General features: G+C 40.9%; 1 protein-coding gene across 1 annotated transcript in view; it reads left to right on the top strand.

Annotated features, from left to right (window-relative positions):
• LTK (leukocyte receptor tyrosine kinase) overlaps nucleotides 1-23565 on the top strand; it is a 28178-nt gene that overhangs the window by 3512 nt on the left and 1101 nt on the right. The window contains 19 exon segments of the mRNA XM_031553426.1: nucleotides 2835-2936; nucleotides 4410-4587; nucleotides 5117-5267; nucleotides 6189-6246; nucleotides 6249-6319; nucleotides 6854-7010; nucleotides 7791-7973; nucleotides 8509-8607; nucleotides 9103-9255; nucleotides 9943-10053; nucleotides 10686-10872; nucleotides 11720-11810; nucleotides 13227-13291; nucleotides 14868-14997; nucleotides 16670-16767; nucleotides 20239-20331; nucleotides 20918-21019; nucleotides 22461-22595; nucleotides 22882-22972. Coding sequence (XP_031409286.1) covers nucleotides 2835-2936; nucleotides 4410-4587; nucleotides 5117-5267; nucleotides 6189-6246; nucleotides 6249-6319; nucleotides 6854-7010; nucleotides 7791-7973; nucleotides 8509-8607; nucleotides 9103-9255; nucleotides 9943-10053; nucleotides 10686-10872; nucleotides 11720-11810; nucleotides 13227-13291; nucleotides 14868-14997; nucleotides 16670-16767; nucleotides 20239-20331; nucleotides 20918-21019; nucleotides 22461-22595; nucleotides 22882-22972 — 2255 coding nt within the window.

Here is a 23565-nt window from a genome sequence, read left to right as displayed (position 1 = left end):
CTTTGGATGGCAGCCCCTGGGCAGGGACAGATGCTTTCTCTGTGAGAAAGGCTAAGCAAAACCATCTTCTGGTTAATAAAATCACCTTGTGTTAAGACAGTGTCATAGATCTGATTCATTGTGAGAACTTTTAAGGGACAGCCATAAAGATACAAGTATTTTATCCTCTTAGCTAACTAGTGCTTCTGTAGAAAGAGATCTGAGTTTTGAGTGTCTAAATATGAAAATATGGGCTGGCATGACTGTTGTCTTCCTCAATGCTTTCATGGCCACTGCTTTCACCATTAGCTTTTAGTGCTCTGAGGATAGTATTGTTCCAATTAAGAACACAGGTCACTGGTCCATCAGTGCACTCCACTGTCCTGGCCAAGGGGATACTTTTTGATCTGAACATCATTTATACTTTCTGAAAAGACTGGTTTTTAAATGACAGGACTGTCTGAAGAGAGCTTTTGTATGTGATATCTCTTGTTTTTTACTTTGGAATCCCCAAACTATGGGGAACCTGGCCTGCCAGTTTCGTTGTTTTAGGCCAATGGTATGGGGAGGTTCAAGCTGTTCGGCACAGCCCCATTTGGTTGAGTTAGTAAGGACTGACAAGAAATGCAATTGAATCAGCCAAAGGGCTAGGAAATGGGGACGTTGGTGCAGCTTCCTCATTCTCTGTCCCACTCCAGGACAAGCTGGAGAGGCTTCCAGAAGTGCTCCACCTGCATGAGTGAGGTAAGATCTTTGAAGAAACCATGCACACTTTGAAGATACTGCAAGGCACTTTATTCTGATTAATTCCTGCCCCAATATTACTAAATCCTTCCATTACAGTCCCAGAAATGAAAATAGAAGATTCCCTTTCATTTTATGATTTTTACTGTCCATCTTCAGTGTGAAAATCAACAGCATGAGCTAAGTCCTGGAGTGACACAGTTGCTCTTCGTGTTTTTCTGATATAAGTACACCTAAACATGAATAACTCTTGATCCCTTCTGCAGTCAATATTTTGGCTATCAAAAGAGCAAGTAGAAGCTAAAAAAGACTAGAGTAGCAGCCTCTGGATGCCAGGGCTACACCATATTTGTAAAAATTGCCACCTTCCAAATTTATTTCTGGTGGCACATAAAGGATCAGCTTCCTAAGAATTAATGGCTCATGTGGACAGGCTGATGCTTAGCCTGTCATGCAGCTCTCATGCTGAAAACAGGAGACAGAAGCTTTCTTCTAGTGTGTGAAGGTTTGAGACTGTTTGGAGAAGGAGGAGAGATTGTTTGTTTGGAAACAAAGCATTGCCTTAGGATAGCCAGTTGGGATGCTGCAAACAAAATAAATAAAAATCCATGCAGACACACAGGCCGAGTCTGTATTTCAGGGATTGATTTACATTCCATCAATCTGGCAAACATAACCAGACTTCTTGTTCATCTCTAACTATCTGAAACTGGTTTGACCTTTGGGATTCATAATTCACTGCAGGTCTAGGGAGACTAAGCATCTTTTCAGGCTATGTGTTGGCTTTTTCATTTGGTTTTCCTTCTTGTCTTTGATCCAGATCATTTGTTTTGGGTTAATTTCATTTTTCACTTGCTTGACAACTCCATCCATTGAAGTTCTCTATCTCGGTATGAACAGAGTGTGACAGTACAAAGCTTTCTTTTACTTCCATCCATCAATGAGCTTTCACACAGACCTGGAGGGAATATTCTCAGGAGTAAAAGCACAGCAAGGTCTCCATGCTTCAATTAGTTATTTGGCCTTTCTGACACAGCTAACAAGTGTGTTAATTATCACTATTTAGAGCAGTGGCTTTGCAGCAGAGATAATTGTCCAGCTGGAATTGAATGAGTCTCTTTTGAATAGTGCATCAAACAGCTGTTAGATTCTCACAACTGGAACAAATGGAAATATTTGTAATGTTTTTCAACTAATGAAAAACGTTCAGTATTAAATTAACTGAGGGCTCATAAAGTGTCTCCTTTTTCTTAGAGATTTTCTTACAAAGATCTGCATACAGATGGGTATTTTAACTATGGAAACAGGATGCTTGCAGATTATAAATCAAGAGTTATTACTTCTTCCTGTTCTAAGGCAGCTTTGGTTACACATGGTGTTCTCAGTGCATTTGGATGCTTTGGCTCAGCCTCTGCTTTGAAGTCCCTCCTCTCTGAGAAGGGACTTATTTTTAAAAGCCTATTTCACTGTGCATAAATGTTGCCTTTTGCTCTGTGTTTTTCAAAAAGATTTGTCCAAAAATTTACAGATATTGCCAAGAGTATACTACTATTTCTCTACTGTGTCTGTCAGCGTGAGATCATTTTATTTAGCAAATTATTCCTTAAACAGGGTTGGGGATGGAGAGGTATGAAGTTTGTTGGTGAGAGAAGAGTGATCCAAAGCTAGTTTACCTACCATGACAACATTAAGAACCAAAAATAATATTTTTTGCTATCACTGTCCTTTATGCCTTTGACCAGCAGAGCAGCAGTACTGATATCTGTTTTCCCATACCACGCTTTTCTCGAAGATTCTTGTAACTATAGCCAGTGCAGTTTGCTGCCAATGAGCTTATCTTGCAGGTGAGCCTCCATGGGATAACACAGGATGTTTGTTCATGTGAAGTCCCTCTGATTTCAGCACAGAAGAAAGTAGCTAAGCCAAGATACAGGCACAAGAAAATCAGTTAAAAAAAAAAAAACACGCTGATTGTTTAAAATACTTCTTCTGTCCAAGATATTATATACTTACCTTAAACAAATGCTCATGCTGCATTGATTCATGCAAACTTTTAAGTTTTGCCTCTCTTTTTTCTATCATCTTCCTATCCATTCTACAAACTATTACAGGAAGACAGCCAACTCATTTTAGTGGAAAGCGTCAGTACCCACGGGAAATTAGTAGCCCTGATGAGCATCTTCTGAACCCCCTGGAAGTGCCCTCCCTCCCAGGTAAATGGCTCAGTACTGAAAACCTGTCTCTTGCCTGTAGGAGGTGGCTTCCTTTTTATCTCTGTGTGTGATCTGCCTGAGTGTGGTCAGCACAGCTATAGCAACAGAGCAATGAAGTATAATCTTTCCTGAAGTTGTGGAGACCATGTCAGGTCTGCTTGGCTGTGGGGCAGCAGTTTCCTGAGGTCTAGCTCACGAGTCTCTAAAGAGCAGGATGTTTTTGAAGAGAAGTGGAGCCCATAAGTAAAGAAGCTTTAAGTAAAAGCCGAAGCCACCTGACTGAAATTTGAAGTGTGCTAAGGACAGTGCAGGAGAGAAAGGCATAGATTAGTACAGAAAGCTAGGGATAGATACCGAACTGCTGGGACTTAGTGAATAGTGAGGCTGAACCCAATGGATGGAGAATATGAGTGTAAAAGAACCAGGGAGGGAAAAATGTGAGAATCTGGAAATCCACAAAGGAGATAAACTGGATGAAAAGCAAGGAGAGCCAAGGTCACTAGGGACCTGTTCACTCATACCAGCAGAGGGGGACTGCTCTGAGGGACAGGCATCAATTGTGTGGGTGAGAAGAGCTGTCTAAAGGAGGGCATGAGGAGAGGAGGCTGGAGGAAGCAGAATCTAGTAAGTACAAAAAAAAAGGATATTCCACCCAAGAGCCTTCAGTAAAATACAAGATTCCTGTGTCTTGAGCTTGCTTTGCTGTGTGCACAAACCTTCTGAACTCTGTTCGTCTGAGATCTGACAATCCATATTGCTGTCAATTCCTCCATTAGCTTAAATGGCAGAGATTTCTGTAGTGGAGCTAACACTCTGCATGTTGGCAGGATAACATCTGTAGGGGATAGTTTTGCTCGTCTTTTTCTTTAAAGATGATTTAATTATTTTCTTTAAAGGCTTGTGATTTTCATTGCTATTTTAATTATTCAGCTCTTAAACAGTTCTACTTTGATAAATCCTGTATTGCTTAACTCTGACCCTGTGCATGCACTGTATCATATGGTTTTTAAAACGGTTATCACCTCTCATCCATAATCACTTGTCGCGATGTTAGACATTTTCAACTCTTATTTCTGTGTGTATGCTTGGGGCAGTCCCAGATATGTATACGGACCGAGAGAGCTCCTTGAGAGAACTATAACGCAAGTTTAAGCTTCTTCTTTTTTTTTTTATTATAGTCGTGAGCATGTGATAAATTAACATATTCAGTTGAAAAGATTTGTACATAGCAAACACTTCCACAATGTGATCTTTCTCATAATAATCCAAACTTAAAAAAAAAAAAAAACATTAGTGTTTTGTGAACAACAATCATTTTGTCATCAAAGAATCACAAAGAACACATAGCACCAGGGCCAGTTGTTCATTCTGATTATACCTGTCCTGTAGTTGGAGTTCCATGAGTTAACTGCACATGCCCAAGAAATAAGGGGAAGCTCATATCTGCCCTAACTCTGTCTGCTCTGGTCACAGGGGATACGTCCGTTGTTCTTTGGTGGTTCTCAACATGTGGTGCCAGTGGTCCACATGGGCCAACTCAGGCTCAGTGTGACAATGCCTACAGGGGCAGCAATGTGTCGGTGATTGTGGTGAAGGAGGGAAGGCTCCGAGGAGTGCAAGTCTGGAGAGTGCCAGCCACAAACCGATACAGGTATGTGTCAGAGCGTGTTGATGAGACAATCGTTAAACTACTTTCTGGTTCTGGAATTTCAGCAAATGTAAGTGTAGGACTATCTTTGCTGAGTAGGTGAAGGGATAGAAAAGTAAGAAAGAAATAGGAGAGCAGCTCTAAGTTTCTCTGTTTGAGCTACTGTTGAAGCATGGGAAGGTGGAGCAGTGACTTGGAGGAGATTAGAACAGGAGTGACTGCGGGCATGTAATCAAATGCAAGTGCTGCTATCATTTTGGATCCAGAGCTTTGGTATTTTAGATTTGGCCATACCGGTTCACTCTGTTTGCCTCTGAAATCTGTATCTAGTGCTCTGGTGTAGCTGATTGATCTTCTTGAGCAGCCTCTGCTGTGTATGTCTCAGAGAAAGAATGGTCATGAGACACTGCAGCAAGAGCCTGCTCTGGAGCAATGCCTGATCGGGAGTGCAGGCTGGGGAGAACTCACAGATGGAGCTGCTTTGGAGGAAAAGTGTAAGATTTGTCACTTTAATTACACGTTTTTCTTCTAGAATTTCTGCATATGGAGCAGCTGGAGGAAAGGGAGCCAAAAACCACAATGAGAGGTCCCACGGGGTCTTCATCTCAGCCACCTTCCAGCTGGAGAAAGATGAGCTGCTGTACATCTTAGTGGGGCACCAGGGGGAGGATGCCTGCCCTGGGGTGAGGGCACAAGTGGGCAGAGGCTTTGCAGATATAATTCACTGAGATTCAGTGGGCAGCTTGGGGTTTGGCTGGACTGGTGATGAAAGATAGAAATCCCAGGATCCAGCCCTGAAATCCAGTCAGTATGGTAAGAACGAATAAACCAAGCTAGAAAGAATTACAAAACAAATATGAAGGACTCTGAAAAGAAAATTGACCCCAAAATGTGCAAACACATACAGAACCCACAGGAACTTTGCTTTAAGCTCCTGGTGTTTGAATTCATTATTGGCTTTCTTCTGCTTATTTTAAGAGGGGAGCTACTAGCAAGAGATGTGCATTCCCACTCTTATTTTTCCACAGTCTGAGTTTCTTTCTGCCTGCCAGGATTTTTAATTATTTTCTGTAATTTATAGAAGCACCTACAAATCCAAAGCAGCATTGTGGCTGTACTTTCTTAGGTACTCTCTAAGCTTAGACACTAATGTCGAAATCCAAAGCCAACCAAAAATGGTGGGAATCTTCCCACAAACTACAGTGGCTCCTGAGTTGGCATGTGTAATGGCAAAAAAAAACCCATTTGTGATGATTAGAAATTGCTAACATGAGTGATTATACAGATATCCTCTAATACTACACCCAGCAATGTGAAAGTCTTTGTCACTTAGGCTCAAAACCTCCCTCATCAACAAAAATTCTTTACCACATCTTCACGTTTTTTCAAGAAATGTGATTTGCCAGACCATGTAGACCTTTGTATTTTCACTTGCATGCAAATCAGAGGTAGAAGGTAGTTCTATCCTTCATTGTAGAGGAGCTCCCCTTTCATATATATATATATATATATACATGCATATTATCTGTCTGATATGTATCACAAACAGTATTTTCGTACTGAGACAGATACATCTCAATCTGAGTGTGTCTCTTTCCTTTCAGGCCAATCCTCAGACCCAGAAGATCTGCTTAGGGGAGTCATCTGTCATTGAAGAAGATTACAAAAAAAAAAGGACCTGAAGGACTGGGCTGGAGGAGGTGGGGGTGGAGGAGGAGCAACCTACATCTTTAGAGTAAGTATTGCCTCTTTCCCTCCAACCTGAGTAGTGTCCTGCAAAGCAACTATCTTTCACCATCTATCACGGCATATGAAGTTTAGTTCTTAAATGAAGATGATGAGAAAGGATTGTCTCTCCCTTCTGCCTCTCTTTGTGTTGCTCTGTCTTTTTGTATTTTTGAGTTCTTTATGTCTTTTCATATTCTCAATCATTTCATCACTGTAGCTAAGGTAGCTGAACTGCTTCTTCAGTTCTTGATACCTCAGATCTGGGAACCACACCTGGGTCTTGTTTTAATACTAACAGCAGTCCTAACAGAACAAAACAAAACAAAAAAACAAACCACTGATATTCATTTGAATAGTTCCTTTTGTACACAGAAACACTGTAAAATGTCTTTATAATGTAGTCAGGAAACTATCAATACCATTGCTCTGGCATTGGGCCTCTCTTCTTTGGATTGCTTTTGTGCTTTTTGATGAGTGTGTTGTGCATTCACAAATTCAAGGGATGTGAAGTTTTTCTGATATTTGATGGGGGGTTTTCCAGCAGAAGGATGGGATTTTCGAACCTTTGCTCATCGCAGCAGGAGGAGGAGGAAAAGCCTATCTGAAGGCTCAGGACAACTCCCTGGATGACATACCCCTGGAGCAATTTGAGAACAGCACTGCAGTACCGGGAGTCAGTGGAAGAACTGGGGCAGCAGGTGAGATGCTAAAACTACAGAAAGTCTAAATCAAATGGCTCAATGCAGAAGCTGTCCTGTCAATGAGGGGATTCTTGATCTTTTGGAATTCTATGGTAGTAGTAGTTAGTAATAGGCTTCTAGTCTATAAAGGATGTCTTTTTACATGGTCTATCACTTAAATAAAAAGAGAATGCATGGGACAGATGATGAGTGGCTCTTCCGTAGGAGTGCTCTTTTCTGGAAAGTTCACAAGTGAAAATGATGTTTGGAAGTTGGAGCTCACTCCTCCAAACTGTTACAGTGGCTTTAGAAGAGAACACTTTTTCCCTATTACTTCCCTGAAACTAACAAAAAGAGTTCTTCTGGAAGTATCCTAGAAATGGAAGCTTACTTATAGTGCACCAGTGGCTCTCCAGATACTGTGTAATATCCTTATAGAGGGATCACTCAAGTGAGATGAGAAAATCCCCAAGGAATTCAGCATCTATCAGAGCTGAAAGCCCTAAACAGTTACCCCAAGGGGGACTGGTAGGCTCCTTATTTCCCCAGTGCCACTACAAATTGGTGCTGAATTGTTGGGTAGGCAGCAGGTACTACAGATCATGCACTCGATTTCCATTTTGTTGTTAACCATGACAACAAGAAGCTTGTCTGTATATTCTCTTACCCTTTAATAAAGAGTTAACTTGAATGCAGGCACTTCTTAAGAAATTAATTTTAATTTTAATTAAATAAAATTTTCTTTGATTGTGCTTCATTCACCTGCTCTTGTTTTGTTGTGACTCTTCGATTGTGAAGGTGGAGGTGGTGGCTGGCAAGATGTGACTCTGCTTCCTCAAGCTGGGAAGTCCCTCTTGGAAGGTGGAGAAGGGGGTCAAGCTTGTCATCAAGCATTAGCCAAGCTCCAGTGGGCTACCTCTGGTGGTTTTGGTGGTGGAGGAGGAGCTTGTACTTCTGGTGGAGGAGGTGGAGGTTACAGAGGTAGGTCTGCTGAAGAAATAGTTGTACTGTCTCATTTTGTGCAATTCAGAGCTCATGCAACTAGGAACTGGAGCTCTCAGAGCAGAAGTACACTACTCCAGAAGGTGATTTACAGACACTTCAATATGAATGGATGAACACCCCCCTCCATCTTTATTTAATTGGAGAAATCAAGATTATAGAAGCATTTGTAAGACAGTATTTTCCAGACAAGCTGAATAATCCCTTATTTGTTCTCAAAATGCCCAAGGAACTGTTTAGTTTTTTTTTTTTTTTTTTCTTTTTTCTGCTTAAAGCAAATGTATTTTTACCTAGATGAACTGAGAAACCTACGCTTGAATAAGCCACTTCACTAACCTTGGTACTGGTTGGGATGAATGAGCCTTATTCATGAAGGATGTTATACAGTTAATATTACTGAAAGATTGGGAGTGACTGCAAGTGTTTAGAGCCAGGAACAAAATGTGGCACTTCAGAGGCATCACACTTTTGTAGCATGCAGTGCTGACAACTAGCCATACCCTTCTTTCTCCAGGGGGGCATGCCTCTAATAATGATGATATCACAGCTAGTGGGCAGTATGGCATCTCGTTTGTGAATCCCATTGGAGAGATCTTCTTGCATCCCCTTGCAGGTACAATACACTTTTTATTTTTCTTCTTCCTCTTCATTCTTCCTTTTCTTTATTTCTTTTTTCCTGCTATCTCTTCTCCTACCTTTTATTTTTATAGCTTTCATTCAGGCATATTTCACTCTGCAGGCCAGTTCCTCAGCTGTGATTACTGCTTTAAAATTGTTTATAATGCTCTGGCACCTTCTTCCTCTCAAATAGTTAAGCCAGGAGAGGAGTCAGTCATCCAGTTTAACTGCACATCCTCAGTCCTAGACACGTTCAAGTCAGTTCACTTCAGGACTTCTCTGTTTGCTTAGAATTCAATTCCTTCTTCCCTTCTGGACCGTGTCAGATTTCTGACCCTCCCACAGTGTCAGCTGTCCTGCAGAGAAAGGAGAAGTTGTACCTGCCTACTCCTTTTACTCTTTTTTTTTTTTTCTTTTCTTTTTTTCCCTTACTGGGAAAAGATGGGAAAAGTTAACTAAACCTGCTTGTTGTATCTGATTCCTCATTCAGCTGTGGAGAATGATGGTGAAGTGGAGGTTCAGATCTATCTTAACTGTAGCCACTGCCACTCAGACAACTGTAAGAGAGACCCTGACACCAACCTGCCTGTCTGCCAATGTGAGATGGGGGCTGTGCTAGCCAATGACAATGTCACCTGCACTGGTAAGATACAGTTTTATCCTAATTGGATAATGAATGTATCCTTTGTAGGTGTCTCTCTTCTTGGTTTTTGCACTTATATACAATTAGCCAGTACTGAAAATTCATGATGTCCTTTCCTTGTAGGTTAAACTGGATGTCTGCCACCATATCCAAAATCCAGGTTTGGATTAGGTGGAAGATAAATTAAATGTAAAGAGGCATTGTAAATTTCTTGAATGGATACAGTGTATCAAATACTTAAGCATAAATACCTTTCCTTTATAGTGTACCACCTAATTTAAGCCATAAATTACTTCCTTCCACAGAAGTTTCCTACTGTGTCTGTTCAGCTGATGCATAGTATTCACTATTTACTGACATGGTCTCTTAGAATCTCAAACCATCAAGACTATAGACAGTTTCAACTTGTTGGCAATAATGTTACCCATTAAGAAAAAACTGAGGAATGTGTAAGCAACCTGTGTTTTACTAGTTAGATTTGTCTTAACAATGTTTTCAAAATTATTTTGATTGATTTTTATTTTTATTTTCCAAATTCCAAGGTTGTAAAGGGATTTTCTGTATTTTCTATAGGATGATTTAGCCGTGATATCTGTACTGTTTTCTGAAACAGCAACCGTGACAGGGGTTCTTTCCTGCAGCTTGGCTTGTTTCCTGATTAATGCACCTCTGTTTTTCATTTTCCAGTGCCACAGGGTCATATCCCAGAGGGACATCTGCCTCTCCCACTCCTCCTAGCTGTGGTGGCTGTGATTGTGATGCTCGGAATGATCCTCACTGGTGGCAGCCTATCTATCAGTAAGAAACACTCCCTTTTACTTGTCTTTTTCTCAGTTAAATTAGACAAAGAGGGACCATCCAACCACATACAACTACTTTTACTTCTTGGAGCCAGAGTGTTTTGGTCTCCTAAGTGGATCACAGAGGGAACAGGGAGAAAGAAATGATAGAAAACATCACCACCCACAGATAAGCACAAGCATAATCCCCAAAGCCAGTGACTGCTCTGTCCTTGTATTTGCTGCAGAAAAAAGCCTTGGACAACCCTGTGGGCAGACACTTTTTTTGCAGCTGTTGCTATATAGTCTGAAGTCACAGCTTCTGTAATTGAACATGTAATTCCTTCAGAGAGAGAGCATGCATTTTTGCTGCCTCAATGCCAGCAAGGTGTCTTGTGAGGCAGCATTTCCTGTGCCGATTTATAAAGAAGCAGAGGTAACTTAAGTTTCTTCCAGCTGATTAGGACTCTGCAGGGACAAAAATGTTTGCATATTCAGTATTAAATCACTACAGAAGAGAGATGCAGGAAAGCTAATGACACTCCTTGAGCATTTGTAATTACCAACTTAGTTTCTTCTTTCTGTTCTGTGTGCCCAGTATTATATTTTCTTTCCAGGTTCTTACACTGTTTGTATTTTTTCCATCCCCAGTTTATCACCTGAAGAAGCAGCAACTGGAAGGGGCCAGAGCACGACTGCAGAGCCCGGAATATAAACTGAGTAAAATCCGCACATCAGCCATCATGACAGATTACAACCCCAACTACTGCTTTGCTGGGAAGGCTGCAACTCTGAGTGAGCTGAAGGAGATCCCACGGAAGAACATCTCTCTGCTTCGGTAAGGCTTGGCATAGGGGAAGGCAGCCTGAAGCAAAGGCAGAGTTGAGGCTTATACACTAGTTTAACAACAAGCATCCAGGACAAGAAACTGAGGGCTTCCTGTCTGACTGACTGGAAAGCACCAACTACAGGCAAGGAAAACTGTGACACTTTCTACATTCTCTTAAATACTTTGATGCCATGAAGCTCTTAAGAGCAGGTTCATAAGTTCATAAGTCTTCTGTCCCATGTTCCCATGCAGAGCAGAGTTATTTCACCTCTGTCTTGTGTGATGTCCTGGATTATACTTGCTACCTGACGGTAACTCCCTTCCAAATCTATAGCAGTATTTCTTTTTTTGCATTTCATGATGCAAGGAAATACACACTAGATTGCTCTTCCTCTCTATATAGTCCAGATTATCCTGATTAAAGCTATAAGGAAAATAAAAACTTTACCATCTTTGTGTTGTTTTACACCATCACCTGAAGAGATCATCTTGCAGCTGCCTTTATATGCATTGTTTATTTTTTCTTCCCCCTCTACCCAGTTCTTTCTTGTCTTGCTAAAGCCACACATTCTGACAGTGCCATAGGGTTGAGTAGGCTGTTTGATATCATAGAATGGTTTGATTTGGAAGGGATATATTCAGAACCATTAATGATCCAACCTCCCTAGTTCAGTGATGGCATTAGAAGATACTGAGAAGTTATTTTCAGAGGTTTTGAGATGAAAACAAAACTCTGCTATTGATTCATCTTTTACAATAGATTTTCTACCTGTTCTTGGGCTGGACAATAAGAAGCACTTAGCCAGTGCTTGGTGCAGAGGCACAGTAACAGCTGCTCTCTTTCTCTTTCTTCCAGGGCACTAGGACATGGTGCGTTTGGTGAGGTTTATGAAGGAACAGTGGTAGGCATTGCAGGGGATCCCAATCCTCTCCAGGTGGCTATTAAGGTCAGTACCCACAGTTGTTTTTTTTATATACAACAATAATTACTAGTAAGAGTGCTATTATCTTACTGCTAATACTAGTATGAAGTATTTATATGACAGGAAACAGCAAATATTTATAGTAATGCTTGTCTGTTTTTACTTCTACATTTCAATTTTTAAGTACTTTCTTATAAGTTTTTCTCGTGATATTACTATATTTCATAATTTGGATTATTTCAGTTACATTTTGGTTATAGGTGAAAATAGTGTCTGCCTACCACTGATGAAACTTGCAGGTTGTTTCTCAGTGCTGCGTGGCATTAAATATGCTGCTGTGAACTTATCTTGTAATATCATAATTTTCCATGTCATTAATGACAAGAGAGAACAGACTAATTCTCTGTAAAATTACTGCTGTTGCCTCAGGATTTGTCAGTTACTCAGCCCAGAAGTACAAGATGCTCATTACCTCCTTCTGTTCTTTTACGAGCTTGTGGCTCAGAGGACTAAGTCTACTCCTATGGGTTCAGCTCAAAACATAGATTTCATTAATAGAAATGTCCTCTTGTTATTTGTTGTTATTTGCTCTGTTTTTCAAAATTCTCTTTAAAAAATCACGCCTTGTAGGAAGCATAATAGCACAGTGCCAAACAGAAGCAGATCAGCTTGTTGTGGTTTTTCGGTGCGAAGATCGTTTGCACTGTCCTGTGTGAAGCAATCGCTTATTTCTGATAGCAAAATGTCTCCTGTAGCCCACACTGCCAGTGACCACAACTGGGTTTCCATGCCAGCCCTCGCCTCACTGAGCAATGACCACCACCCATTTCTGTGTGCACTTTGAAACTGCAGCAGGAGCTACACCCAGCTGTGGCTAACTCGTCCATAATCCTCCAACTGGCGCATGACAGGCACTGCAGCTCCTGCTGCCTGCGCTCTCAGTTCACATTTAGCAGTGGCAGATGCTGTCCAGATCTGTTGTCAGGAGAGAAAGCTGTGAGGCTGTGTGACATAATTATATGAACAAAGTGGCTGTATGTGCTGCGTGATGTGAAGCAGGTGCTGCAATGTGGACTTAATAGCAAAGGGAGAATAAATTCACACCTGTGATTTTAAAGTGCTTACTAGATTTCCTTTTCCCCAGCCAATGCATTTCTTAATGTAAATCTGAAATAATTTTGCTCTAGAACACTGCACATACTTAAATGTACACAAAACGAAGCCTCCAAGTAGATCACCACTTTCCTGTTCCTCTAACTGCTGAATGGGAGGCAGGCAGTTCAACTGACTGGCACTGAAGAGATGAGACCTTCCTCAGACCTTCCTGAAGTCACTCACAATCGTGTTACGTGCTTCTTTTTTTTCTTTATTCTTTGGTGCACTCCTAAATGTTCTCAATTATTTGGTGGGATGGCCCTCGCTTTATTAAACTCTCAACAGACACTGCCAGAAGTCTGCTCCGAGCAAGATGAGATGGATTTCCTGATGGAAGCACTGATTATCAGGTATAGCTCAAGGGTTTAAGACTGGTGGTGAGTGGGGGGAAAAGGAGTAATGCAGGTATGAGAAATATTAGTTCTGTTGCTTGGGTTTGGGGAAAAAAATAATATCCACTCTCTTTTTTCACCAGATAGTATTTTAGTAGTGTATGAGTTATTGGTTTCAGCCACTTGTGTTTATCCTGAACACTTGTATCTGTGGGGTTTTTTTGTTGCACATCTGAACAAAAATTTCTCCTGATGGGTTTTGCTGGTCATGCTTAGGCACGACATTTTTGTGCAAGCGTGTTCTGTGTTTGAAATGGCTTCCTTTTCAAAGAATCTCATTGCTTTTTTACCAAGTATTTATGTATCAAGTAATCATATATTGAAGTTCTTGCAAAAATACATTATCAGTGGTGAAATGGAAAGCAGGAAATGTAACAGGAAAGCTAAATAGTAGAGCCACTTGTGCAGAGACACAGAAGTTCAGCCTTTGCAAGATGACTACCAGGGATGGTACAACACAGGCAGTGTGCCAGGGAGGTGAGTTTTTGGTCCTGGATGCTTGGGCTTAAACAATATTATCTCTTGCAAATAGAAGCAAGGCTTTTTAGAAGGGTGGTTTGGGCAGCTGAAGAAGGTATGAAAAGCATTTCAAATTGAGGCTTTTTCAGGCAGCATGCTATTATGTGCAGCCTTTTTGCTTTTCTTATCTGTAGAACTATTGCCATAAATGCTTTCTCTGGGGAAAACCCTAGTGTTTAACTTTTTTTTTCCCCCCATAAAAAATAGCTGAGTGAGATTACTTCGAAGCTCCTGTGTGGATAAGGTAGTGAACGTGGCTCTGCACTGTGCCAGTAGCTTGCACAGATGGAATTTACATATTTTAAATTTGGGCAATATTAAGTTCCTCTACCTCTCGCTACCTGGCCCAGTTTTTACCTAGATGTTCTTTTTCTTCTGCTGAATCACAATTCAAGAATAAATCTCGTGATGTAATACTGCTTCATAAAGTCTGTAAGAAGTTTGAGTGGCAGATTAACTGAAGGTAACACTGATAGGGTTTTTAAAGAGCAATTTCAGTTAATTATAGAATGCTTTGATTCTCTTGGTAGCACATGATCTTCCCCAACCTCCTTCACATTATTACTTCCTGTATTTTCCAGGTCATTGCTGTCCAAAGAAAGACCCTGCTTTCTGAAACTGAGTCTTATTTCCTGACTGTCTTTTTTTCTGTTGCAGTGGGGTAGAAAGCCATCCCCAGATCAGCTGCTGTAGTGGGTATTAGATGCACATAGGTACTGAACCGAGTCCACTAGACTGGGCAGCAGCATATTTGAAATAATCAATGCTGAAATAAAATCACCACATAACAAGATTTTGTTTTACACATGCCAGTACTGTTTGGATGTTTGAGGAGCCCTGATCCAGGGAGTCTTCATAACTAGAAAGGCATTTGGATAAGTCTGAAGTTAGAATTTGTTCAGTAACTTGCTTCGATCCAGGTCATTAAAGCTCGAAGCAGAGTGAACGTGGCAGGTGTCAGTCATGTCAGTACTAACGTTGTCTCCCTTTGTGTTGCTGTGACCTTGTCTTTCAGTAAGTTCAATCATCAAAATATTGTGCAGTGCATTGGTGTTAGCCTGCAGACGCTGCCTCGCTTCATTCTGCTTGAGCTCATGGCTGGAGGAGATATGAAGAGTTTTCTTCGACAGAATCGACCCAGAGTGGTGAGAAACCTTCCTTGCTAGGCTTGTGGTTGGCTTTAGTGTGAATGAGGTTGACTGGGCCTTATGCACTCCTACATGACTTGGTGCAGTTGCACAGCTTCTCCTCTCAACACACATACTGTAGCTTTACATGTGTACAATCATATGCCAAAATAATGTGTTGTTAGAAGATCTAGCTTAATTCCTTCTTCACAGAGCAGTAAATATACTAATTAGGGGCACTTAGAATGGTATAACAGCACCCATGCAGAGGAGTCTATGTAATTTTGATTATGCCATTCTGAGTGAAAGTTCTATGAATTCTGCAAGTAAATAAATTCTGTGGAAAACAGAATAAAAATACAATCTTTGTAAATTAAGCATAGTTGTAATGTGAGGAACAGTTATTTTTAAAATATCATATGAAAGCAAACCTGCCACTATGTTTGCTGGAATGTCAGATAGCAAATACAAGAGCTGAATTCCCCTTAGTACTCAAAGAAATATCCCTGCTCACCTTTCTGAAAACAAACTGGCCCCATCAGTAACATACTTCACTGCAAGTTTCTGTGGCTGCAGAGATGTGCCTGCCCATTACAGACAGAGGGATCCCAATGAAGACATAAGGTCTGTGATTCTGTATCTCCTTCTTCATTTCCTCACCAGAAATGCCTGTTTTATAACTATAATAATTCTCCTTGGCAGGTGTCCGAGAGCTTTGTACAATAACTTGCCTAGCCAATAAAAACAGTGCTCAATGGCTGCAGTGTACACGATGTGGTTTGAACAGGAAAAATTACAGAGATAACAGCATCCAGGAACAAAAGCAGATTGAAAAGAACCATTTATTTGATATCTCTTGAGCTTTTGATGAGCAATGTAGTAATTTCTCCCCACCCTTCCCAAGAGCAATACTGAAGTTCTTGGAGAAACACCGAGGAGATTTCCCTACAGAGGAATAAATGCGTGAAAATAAGCAGGGCTTCTGGAGAGATTCCCTTATTGTTCTTAAGGAAATGTAGGTTGTGATGGGTGAGTGCTGGTCCCAGAGCCCTGCGATACCACGTCCCTCTTCTGCACACTCAGGGTATTCTCTGCCCTCCTACAAGAACAGATGAGTTGATGAATGCTGAGCACTTGTGCAGAGATGTGCACTCATGCATCTTTGCTCTCTCCCTCTCTCTAAATTAATTAGATAATCTCTTTTGCTAATATATCAACTCTATAAAAGCAAGGCTTGGATTTGGTTTTCTTGTTTTTGGTTTTGGTTTGGTTTTTGTTTTTTGTTTTTGTTTTTGGTTTTTTTTGCTTTTCTTTGTTTTGGTTTTACCTCCCATTTCACCACTACGTTCAATACTGTGAGGGAACAGTTTTCTTCCACCCCTTTTCTAGGCTATTCAGGTCAGAACATAAATCCCTAAATAGCCTACACTCATGCACTGTGCTCAGAAGTACTAAAATCTCCAGGAGAAGAAAAGAAAAAAAAAAAAAAAAAAAGCTTAAATAAAAGTTATCATCTCCTTTTCTAACTTTTTTTTGAGCTGCTCGTGTCCCTCTTTGCTCCTGACTGATACCGCCTTTTCCCCATCTGGTACATGCCTCTCCCTTTCCCTTCTGCTGCTCTGTAATTACTCTCTCTGCCTCTTCTACTCCACTGTTTTATCCTTACCACTTTCTGTGCATTGTTTTCCAGAATCAGCCATCCACACTAACAATGCAGGACCTGCTGAACATAGCTCGGGATATCGCCTGTGGCTGTAAATATCTGGAAGAGAATCATTTCATACACAGGTGAGGAGGAAAAGTCCCTTCTGGTGTATGTTTGTTCACAAGTGTGCTAAGCTCATCCGGATTCTATTTGCAGCACATTAAACAGAGCTACCTCCAGAGGGAAGCCAGAGATTTCCTCTACCAACAGACTTATGGTCAGGTGTCCAGGCCAATCCCTCTGGTCACTGGCACGAGCTGGGCTCTGTTGGAAAGAAAGGAATCTTCCTGTTTGCAGTGAATGGTTTCAAGCGTTTTCAATCTACAGGTGATTACAATGTAGACAGAGATATTTGAAATTAGCCCTGTGGTCCACTAGATGGTAGTGTCACGCTGTGTTAGCTTGTAAACAGCCTGCTCTATTTTCCGATCCCCCTGCCCCATCAGCACAGGACTGCCCGTATTTGAGCCATTGTCTCCAGTAAGGTAGAGCAGGAATAATAGGAAGCAAAATACTCAAGACTTAAGGTCAGTAGCTGACCTGCTGTGTGATCCAGAGAACATCATTTTTCAGTTCAATCCTCTTTCTTCCCTTTGTTCAGCAAGAAAATGTTGGTAGGCTTCAAATACGAGTAAAATACTATAAAAGGGGTACAGGTTCTTACAGGTGGCCTTTTGAGATTTCCAGTTGAATGCGGGACTCCTTTATTTCTGGAATTGTTTCAGCTCATAAAGTTCCCAGGCATAGCATGAACTGAATTTGTTCCTAAGTATGAACTCTATGCTGAGTTCAGTGGGTGTCTGTAAAGGAAAGGAGAGACTTTTGCCCCAGGGGATGACACAGTCTCTAAGCCTTTGTGCAGCATGGAGTTATGCAAGTTGTCAGGCAATTTACCCCCACCCCCAACAAGCACACATACTTAAATGTGATGTTGCACAGAGCAAAGAAGCAGAGCTAGGCAAGGGTGTGTACAAAGTGGGGAGACTGAGGGAAACAAGTGGCAAAAAGGCATGAGATTGAGATAGGGGGCGTGTTACGTTTAGAGCATCTGTGACAGCAACCAAAGCATGTAAAATCTTTTGCCATGTCAGCCACAGGCTTGGGATATGGCCTCTTCCTCTCCACATGCCTCTGTTCTTTTTCCACACAGACTAAAAGAATGTGGTAAATTTAAATTTAAATGGCCCTAAGAATATGGTAAATTTAAAGCTTAGCAGACAAAGATTTAGAACCCCTCAACAAGTGCTGATTAGTAATTCTTGTAAGTGAAGAAAAGTGCAATATAAAAGGACTGTGTCTGGACAGAGAACTGAACGGGTGATGGCAGGGGGTTTCTCTTCCTCCTTTCACCTCAGGTGAGCCATGAGGCTGGCTGGATGCGAAGGGCAACGTGTGCTGTGTGAATGTAATTGCTGTGCGTTGGGCTGCCGTGCTGACAGGCTCCCCAGTAAAGGCTGCAGGGAGAAGGGCCGTGTGCGTCTGCTGGGAGCTGGAAGCCAGGGTAGTATCTGGAGATCATAGGCTCAATGCTTGAGAGTTTTTATGAGGATCGCTTCAGAGTGTGTCTTCACTCGGGAATGATCTGCCTCAAGAATTACAGGAAGTAACCAGAGAAGGACAAAGAAAATTATAGTTCCGTAAACAAATTGGTCTTTTTTGCAGATGGCAAAGAAAATACAGCAGAACTATCATCAGACAAGTTATAGCATCAGAGAAGAATATATACAGTTTTTAATCTCATTTTTATTGGGACAGTACGTTCTTTCAAAAAAGCTATTCTTAAGTCTTCTGTCATAATAAATATTTTAAAGGCAGTAAGGACATGCAACAAATTTTAGCTTTTAGAATGCCAAATAAATACAAGAAAATCAGTATTCTGATTGGCAGCATGACAGTTAATCACTACAGCATCATTAAAAAAAAAATGATAGCAGTATCCTGCATCCTCCCCCCATCTTGGTCTAATGAATTTATGATAAGGACCAATTTTTGATTTGTGCTGCAAGAATTCCAATGAAAACTCACAGTGATGCTCTTCACAAGTACTTTTTGTAAAACCAATTTTCATTACTTCACTCAGGTAGAAGTTCCCTGATTTTCTTACTATAGATCACCAAAGCTAGCTGCCATCACATAAGGTGTCTAAAATCTGTCAACAAGTGGATGGCCAATTGCTACTGCTCAATTTCAGGACAGAAATGGAAGAAACCGATGTGCTACTGTTGAAAGAGACAAACACTATTTTTCAAAAAACTCTCTGGCTCAGTTTTTACACCATTAGATCTTTTGTATAAGCAACCTGGGAACAGACTTTTTGTTTTAGCCAGCGATTCAGCAAATCTGCATAAAAGGGATTTCATTTAGGTCTTATGTTAGTATTTGTTAGTGACATCCGTATTATTTAGAGTTCATAGATGTGCAATTCAGAGAAGTCTGTAAGTACGGGTGAATGACATCCTGGTGGGAAGGATCGTGTTGTAGAGATATCACTAAGGGCCTAGTCTTGTATGTGAAGTCTTGTCATGTGAATCACAGATGATAATGGGAGAAAAGGAAAAAGCTAAGCTTGAATTCCAGATCCCTGTGGGAATTTTCAGGGCTGGCAGTGGGAAGAAACACGTGAGTTGTTCAAGGAGTTCATTTTTCTTGGCAGCCAACAGGATCCACACAGAGCTATGATTTTTAATGAGTCCCTTTTCAGAACACACATTTAAAATTAATACGAACCCTTCAGCATTGGCCACGCAGTCATGCCTACCATTTGTCACAATCTAAACTTGCATCCAGCAAATGGCTGCTCCCATATGTAGCTTTGCTTGGTTCCATGGGAGGTTGCCAGAAGCAGCAAAGGAACAGTTTACCAAATCTGTTTTTCAATCAAACCTGCTTTTCAAGCAGTTTACTAAGACTTTTCAATAGCATCACATCTGCATTGCTGATAGAGATGCTGATGCCACTGAAAAAACACTTGTTTTCTTTTTAGAAAGAAACATACTGTCATAATGTGGTTGATGCAGAAGAGGTTGGATCCTTACCTTGTCTGAGATTGACCCTGTTTTCTGCTTTAGTGAAGGAAGATGGTAGCGGGTAATGTTCAGAGTATACTGAGTAGAAATGGTAGAAAATGTAATGCAAATACAGTTCAATAATTACAGTTAATGAAAATGATTGTGTAATTAGCATAGTTTTTGTTTTCACTAAAGTTATCCTCATTTGTGTTAAGATGACTCAGCTAAGACTTGTAGGGCTGGATGTAACATTCTTTATTCCTTTAGCCTGTTAAGAGTTCAAAATTAGACAGAATTATACATTCACAGAATGGCTGAGGTTGGAAGGGATCAAATGGGATCACCTAGTCCAAACCTCCTGCTTCAAATAGGGTCACCTACAGCACATTGTTCAGGATCACCCAGGCAGGTTCTGAACTTCTCCAGAGGAGACTCCACAGCCTCCCTGGGCAGCTGTTCCAGTGTTCTGTTCCCTTCACAGTGAAGAAGTTTTCTCTTGTGCGCTTTCTTTTTTTTCTTTCTTCCTTTTTTTCTTTTTTCTTAAAGAGATATAGCTGCACGGAATTGCCTTTTGACCTGTGCTGGAGCAGGTCGAATAGCCAAAATCGGTGACTTTGGGATGGCCAGAGATATCTACAGGTAAGTGAAAGGCCATTTCAGTCCCATGAATTACTCAATAATCTGTATCCATTTAAATGGTTTGAACTGCCTCATCTAATTTGAAGCAGCTGAACTGTCTATTACATTTCTGAATTTGATTTCCAGTTAATTTACAGTTAACACATCTATGCCTAGTAGCAAATACACTTAAATTGTATCATTCCAGACCGGGCCCTAGAGAACACTGCAAACACATATGGATGCTAAACCAAACTCAGGTAAATTTATTAGCTAGTTGACCACAAGTAATCTCAAATTTTAAAAATATTCATAACTATAAATGTATGGCGTCAAGAAGATTTTCTGTACCAGTGCCTCATGCACAACTTCAGCACATTTGATCTCTTCAGCTACGCACCTAAACATCATCATTTTTCCATCTCAGTTGCAAACATGGTATAAAATACTGCTCAGATGGTACAATTCATGTTGATGATTTTTTCTTATTTGGCCCCCAGTACTGCGTGCACTCTCTCCAGTTCCTGTTGCTGTGGTGATAGGATCTTTTATACATCTTAGCCCTTTGATGCTGTGTGACATTCTGCATATGTTTAATCTTTCCCAGAGCAAGTTACTATCGCAAGGGAGGAAGAGCCATGCTTCCTGTCAAGTGGATGCCGCCAGAAGCTTTTCTAGAAGGCATTTTTACCTCCAAAACTGATACCTGGTAATAAATGTCTATTAATAACCTCTGCTATTCACTAATAAACCACATTTACTGTTCAAGGAAAAAAGTCTACCCCCCTAAAGATATCAATCTCCCATGTCCTAAAATGGGAAAAAGAAAAAAAAAAAGTAGGTATTTCCCTCTGCATTGTTAGAAGAGTGACTAAGAAATTAAGTGAAAATTAAAAACTCTAGTGCAAATGGAGAGCATAACAAATAGCCATAGATAAATGCAGAGTATCATATAAGGGTAATCAAGGAATGTAAAGAGAAGATTGTTTAGAATCCTAAGAAGTCTCAGTCAAAAATGCAGACACTTCCTTCAGCTGTTAGTATCTGCCACTCAGTACTTACTGGTGACAAGGCCTGCTCATATACTTTGTAAATGACTCTATCTATACCACACAGGATTACTCTTCTATTTCCTTTTTTCTTTTGTATATAAAATGACAGCAGATTTAAGCAGAAGCCCTTGCTTGTTGCTGAGGAAACAGTATTTATATACCAATTCTTCATGTAGCCTGATTCTTCCTTAAAATAAACACCCCCTCAACAATGACACATTCATGCAAAGGTGCTGGGGAATGGAAGCTTTCCAGTTGCTTAAGAACTCCTCTCTTCCTATACAGTACTCTTCAATAAGCAAACTGAAATATTACCTTAAATGGCACACTGACCCAGTTTCCTGAAGTTGTTAATGCTAGAAGACAAGGGATTGTGTATCAGAACATAACTGTAAGCAGCCAGTAGTAAATATTCTGAAGGAGAGCACTACAGTTCCTGTAACTGTAACAGGCTATTGTACATAACGTGTATGTACTGGAAATCTTATCCACCTTTGCATCAAATAGTGACTCTTAAAATTAATGACCCTACTGAAGCCTTTGCAGATCCCTCGATTTCCCTGGGTCTACACTGTAAGGAGTTTTGAGTGTCACTGCCTAACTGACCTGTAGATGTAAAGAGAAAAGAGCAACCATATAATGACAATGTTTACTTTTGCACTTCTAGTGAAGGTCTCTAACTTGTTTTATTCTTGAGCATCCTTTTGCCAAACACCGACTCAAACATCTCAAGTCTGTCAAAGTAAGATAGGAATCTCTAAGACAAACATAACAGTTCTTGTTTTCAGTTAGACCATGCATAGCAAAGGGTGCTTTGGCATTTTCTGTTCTAGAAATAACAAATGCAGCAGAAAGAACAAATTCAGATATTTTGAGGTGTCTGCAAAGCTACTTCGGGAGTTTGAACAAGGGTTTTGATTGTTTTGTTGTTCTTTTCTAAATCAAAGTTGGCTCATAACCATGCTAAGTGCACACTTCCGTAGTTGGCCTGCAGGTTCAAAGGTTTCTGCTATATTTTTACCTACCCAACTTTGTTCCAGGTTTGTGGAGCACAAACTTGGAAACCTAATCAGCATTGTTGTCTGGTTTCTGACACAGGTCCTTTGGTGTTCTTCTCTGGGAGATTTTTTCTCTGGGCTACATGCCCTATCCCTGCAAAACTAATCAGGAAGTGCTGGAATTTGTCACCAGTGGAGGAAGAATGGACCCCCCAAAGAACTGTCCAGGGCCTGTGTAAGTATTTCCTCACTGTCTCAACTATGGAACAGTGGTTATCAAAAGGGTTGGATAAAGGCAACCTTCCACTGGGGCATCTCTTGAGCCACTGCCTCTTGTACATAAGTTAGACCACTACAGGATCTGCTTTCTGTTGGGATCCAAGGATGCAGAAATGACATCTACTTTTGCTCCACTCCTTTGAGCCATTTACTGAGTGCTTTTCTTCTGGACCCAAGCTCACATCACATTGAAACACATCTTTCACAATTATCTTTCTTAATGGATTCTCTTTCATTTTAAGGTACCGCATCATGACGCAGTGCTGGCAGCACAGCCCAGAATACCGGCCAAACTTCTCTACCATCCTGGAAAGAATCAAGTACTGCACGCAGGTATTGGCCCGCGGTAACTGGATGGTAATCCCCGGAATGTGTGGAGGATAATCCCCAGAATGCCAGCCATCCAAATGTACTATTAGTGCAAACAAGATTAAGGCTCCTCACAGGTTGATGTACTTCCCAATGGTGGTACTGGCTCAACTGTTCATTTGTGTTTTCATCTACCTACCTTAGCTCACCTATCTTCAGCCCCACCAAAATCAGGTTATACTGTTCCTGTGCAAGTGGCTGCTTCCAGTTCACTGCTTGTTCAGTAGCAAAATGCCCTTCTTTTTGTGATAGAAAGGTTTTAGTGTCTGCAAAGGTCCACACTTTGACCTTGCCTAGTGCTGGTTGAAAATCATGGCTGAATTGGTAATGGGGGGTGAGGGAAGATGGCATAGCATGTTCATCATCTGGTAGAATTTTACAGTTAGAAGCATGGATCTAACCTGCCTGAGAGGCAAATTATATACTGGCAACCCTCAGCTCATATGCTGATTTCAGTAAAGCACAGCGACTGTTCAAAGGAAGCACATAAACAAGACAATACTTTTGCAAGTCCTAGCAGCATGCAGTACCCAGATGGCTTACGGCACCTTGTGCCA

This window comes from Meleagris gallopavo, chromosome 5 (genome assembly GCF_000146605.3).
Source record: "Meleagris gallopavo isolate NT-WF06-2002-E0010 breed Aviagen turkey brand Nicholas breeding stock chromosome 5, Turkey_5.1, whole genome shotgun sequence".
Taxonomy (NCBI): Eukaryota; Metazoa; Chordata; class Aves; order Galliformes; family Phasianidae; genus Meleagris; species Meleagris gallopavo.
This window is presented reverse-complemented; position numbering and strand designations above follow the sequence as displayed.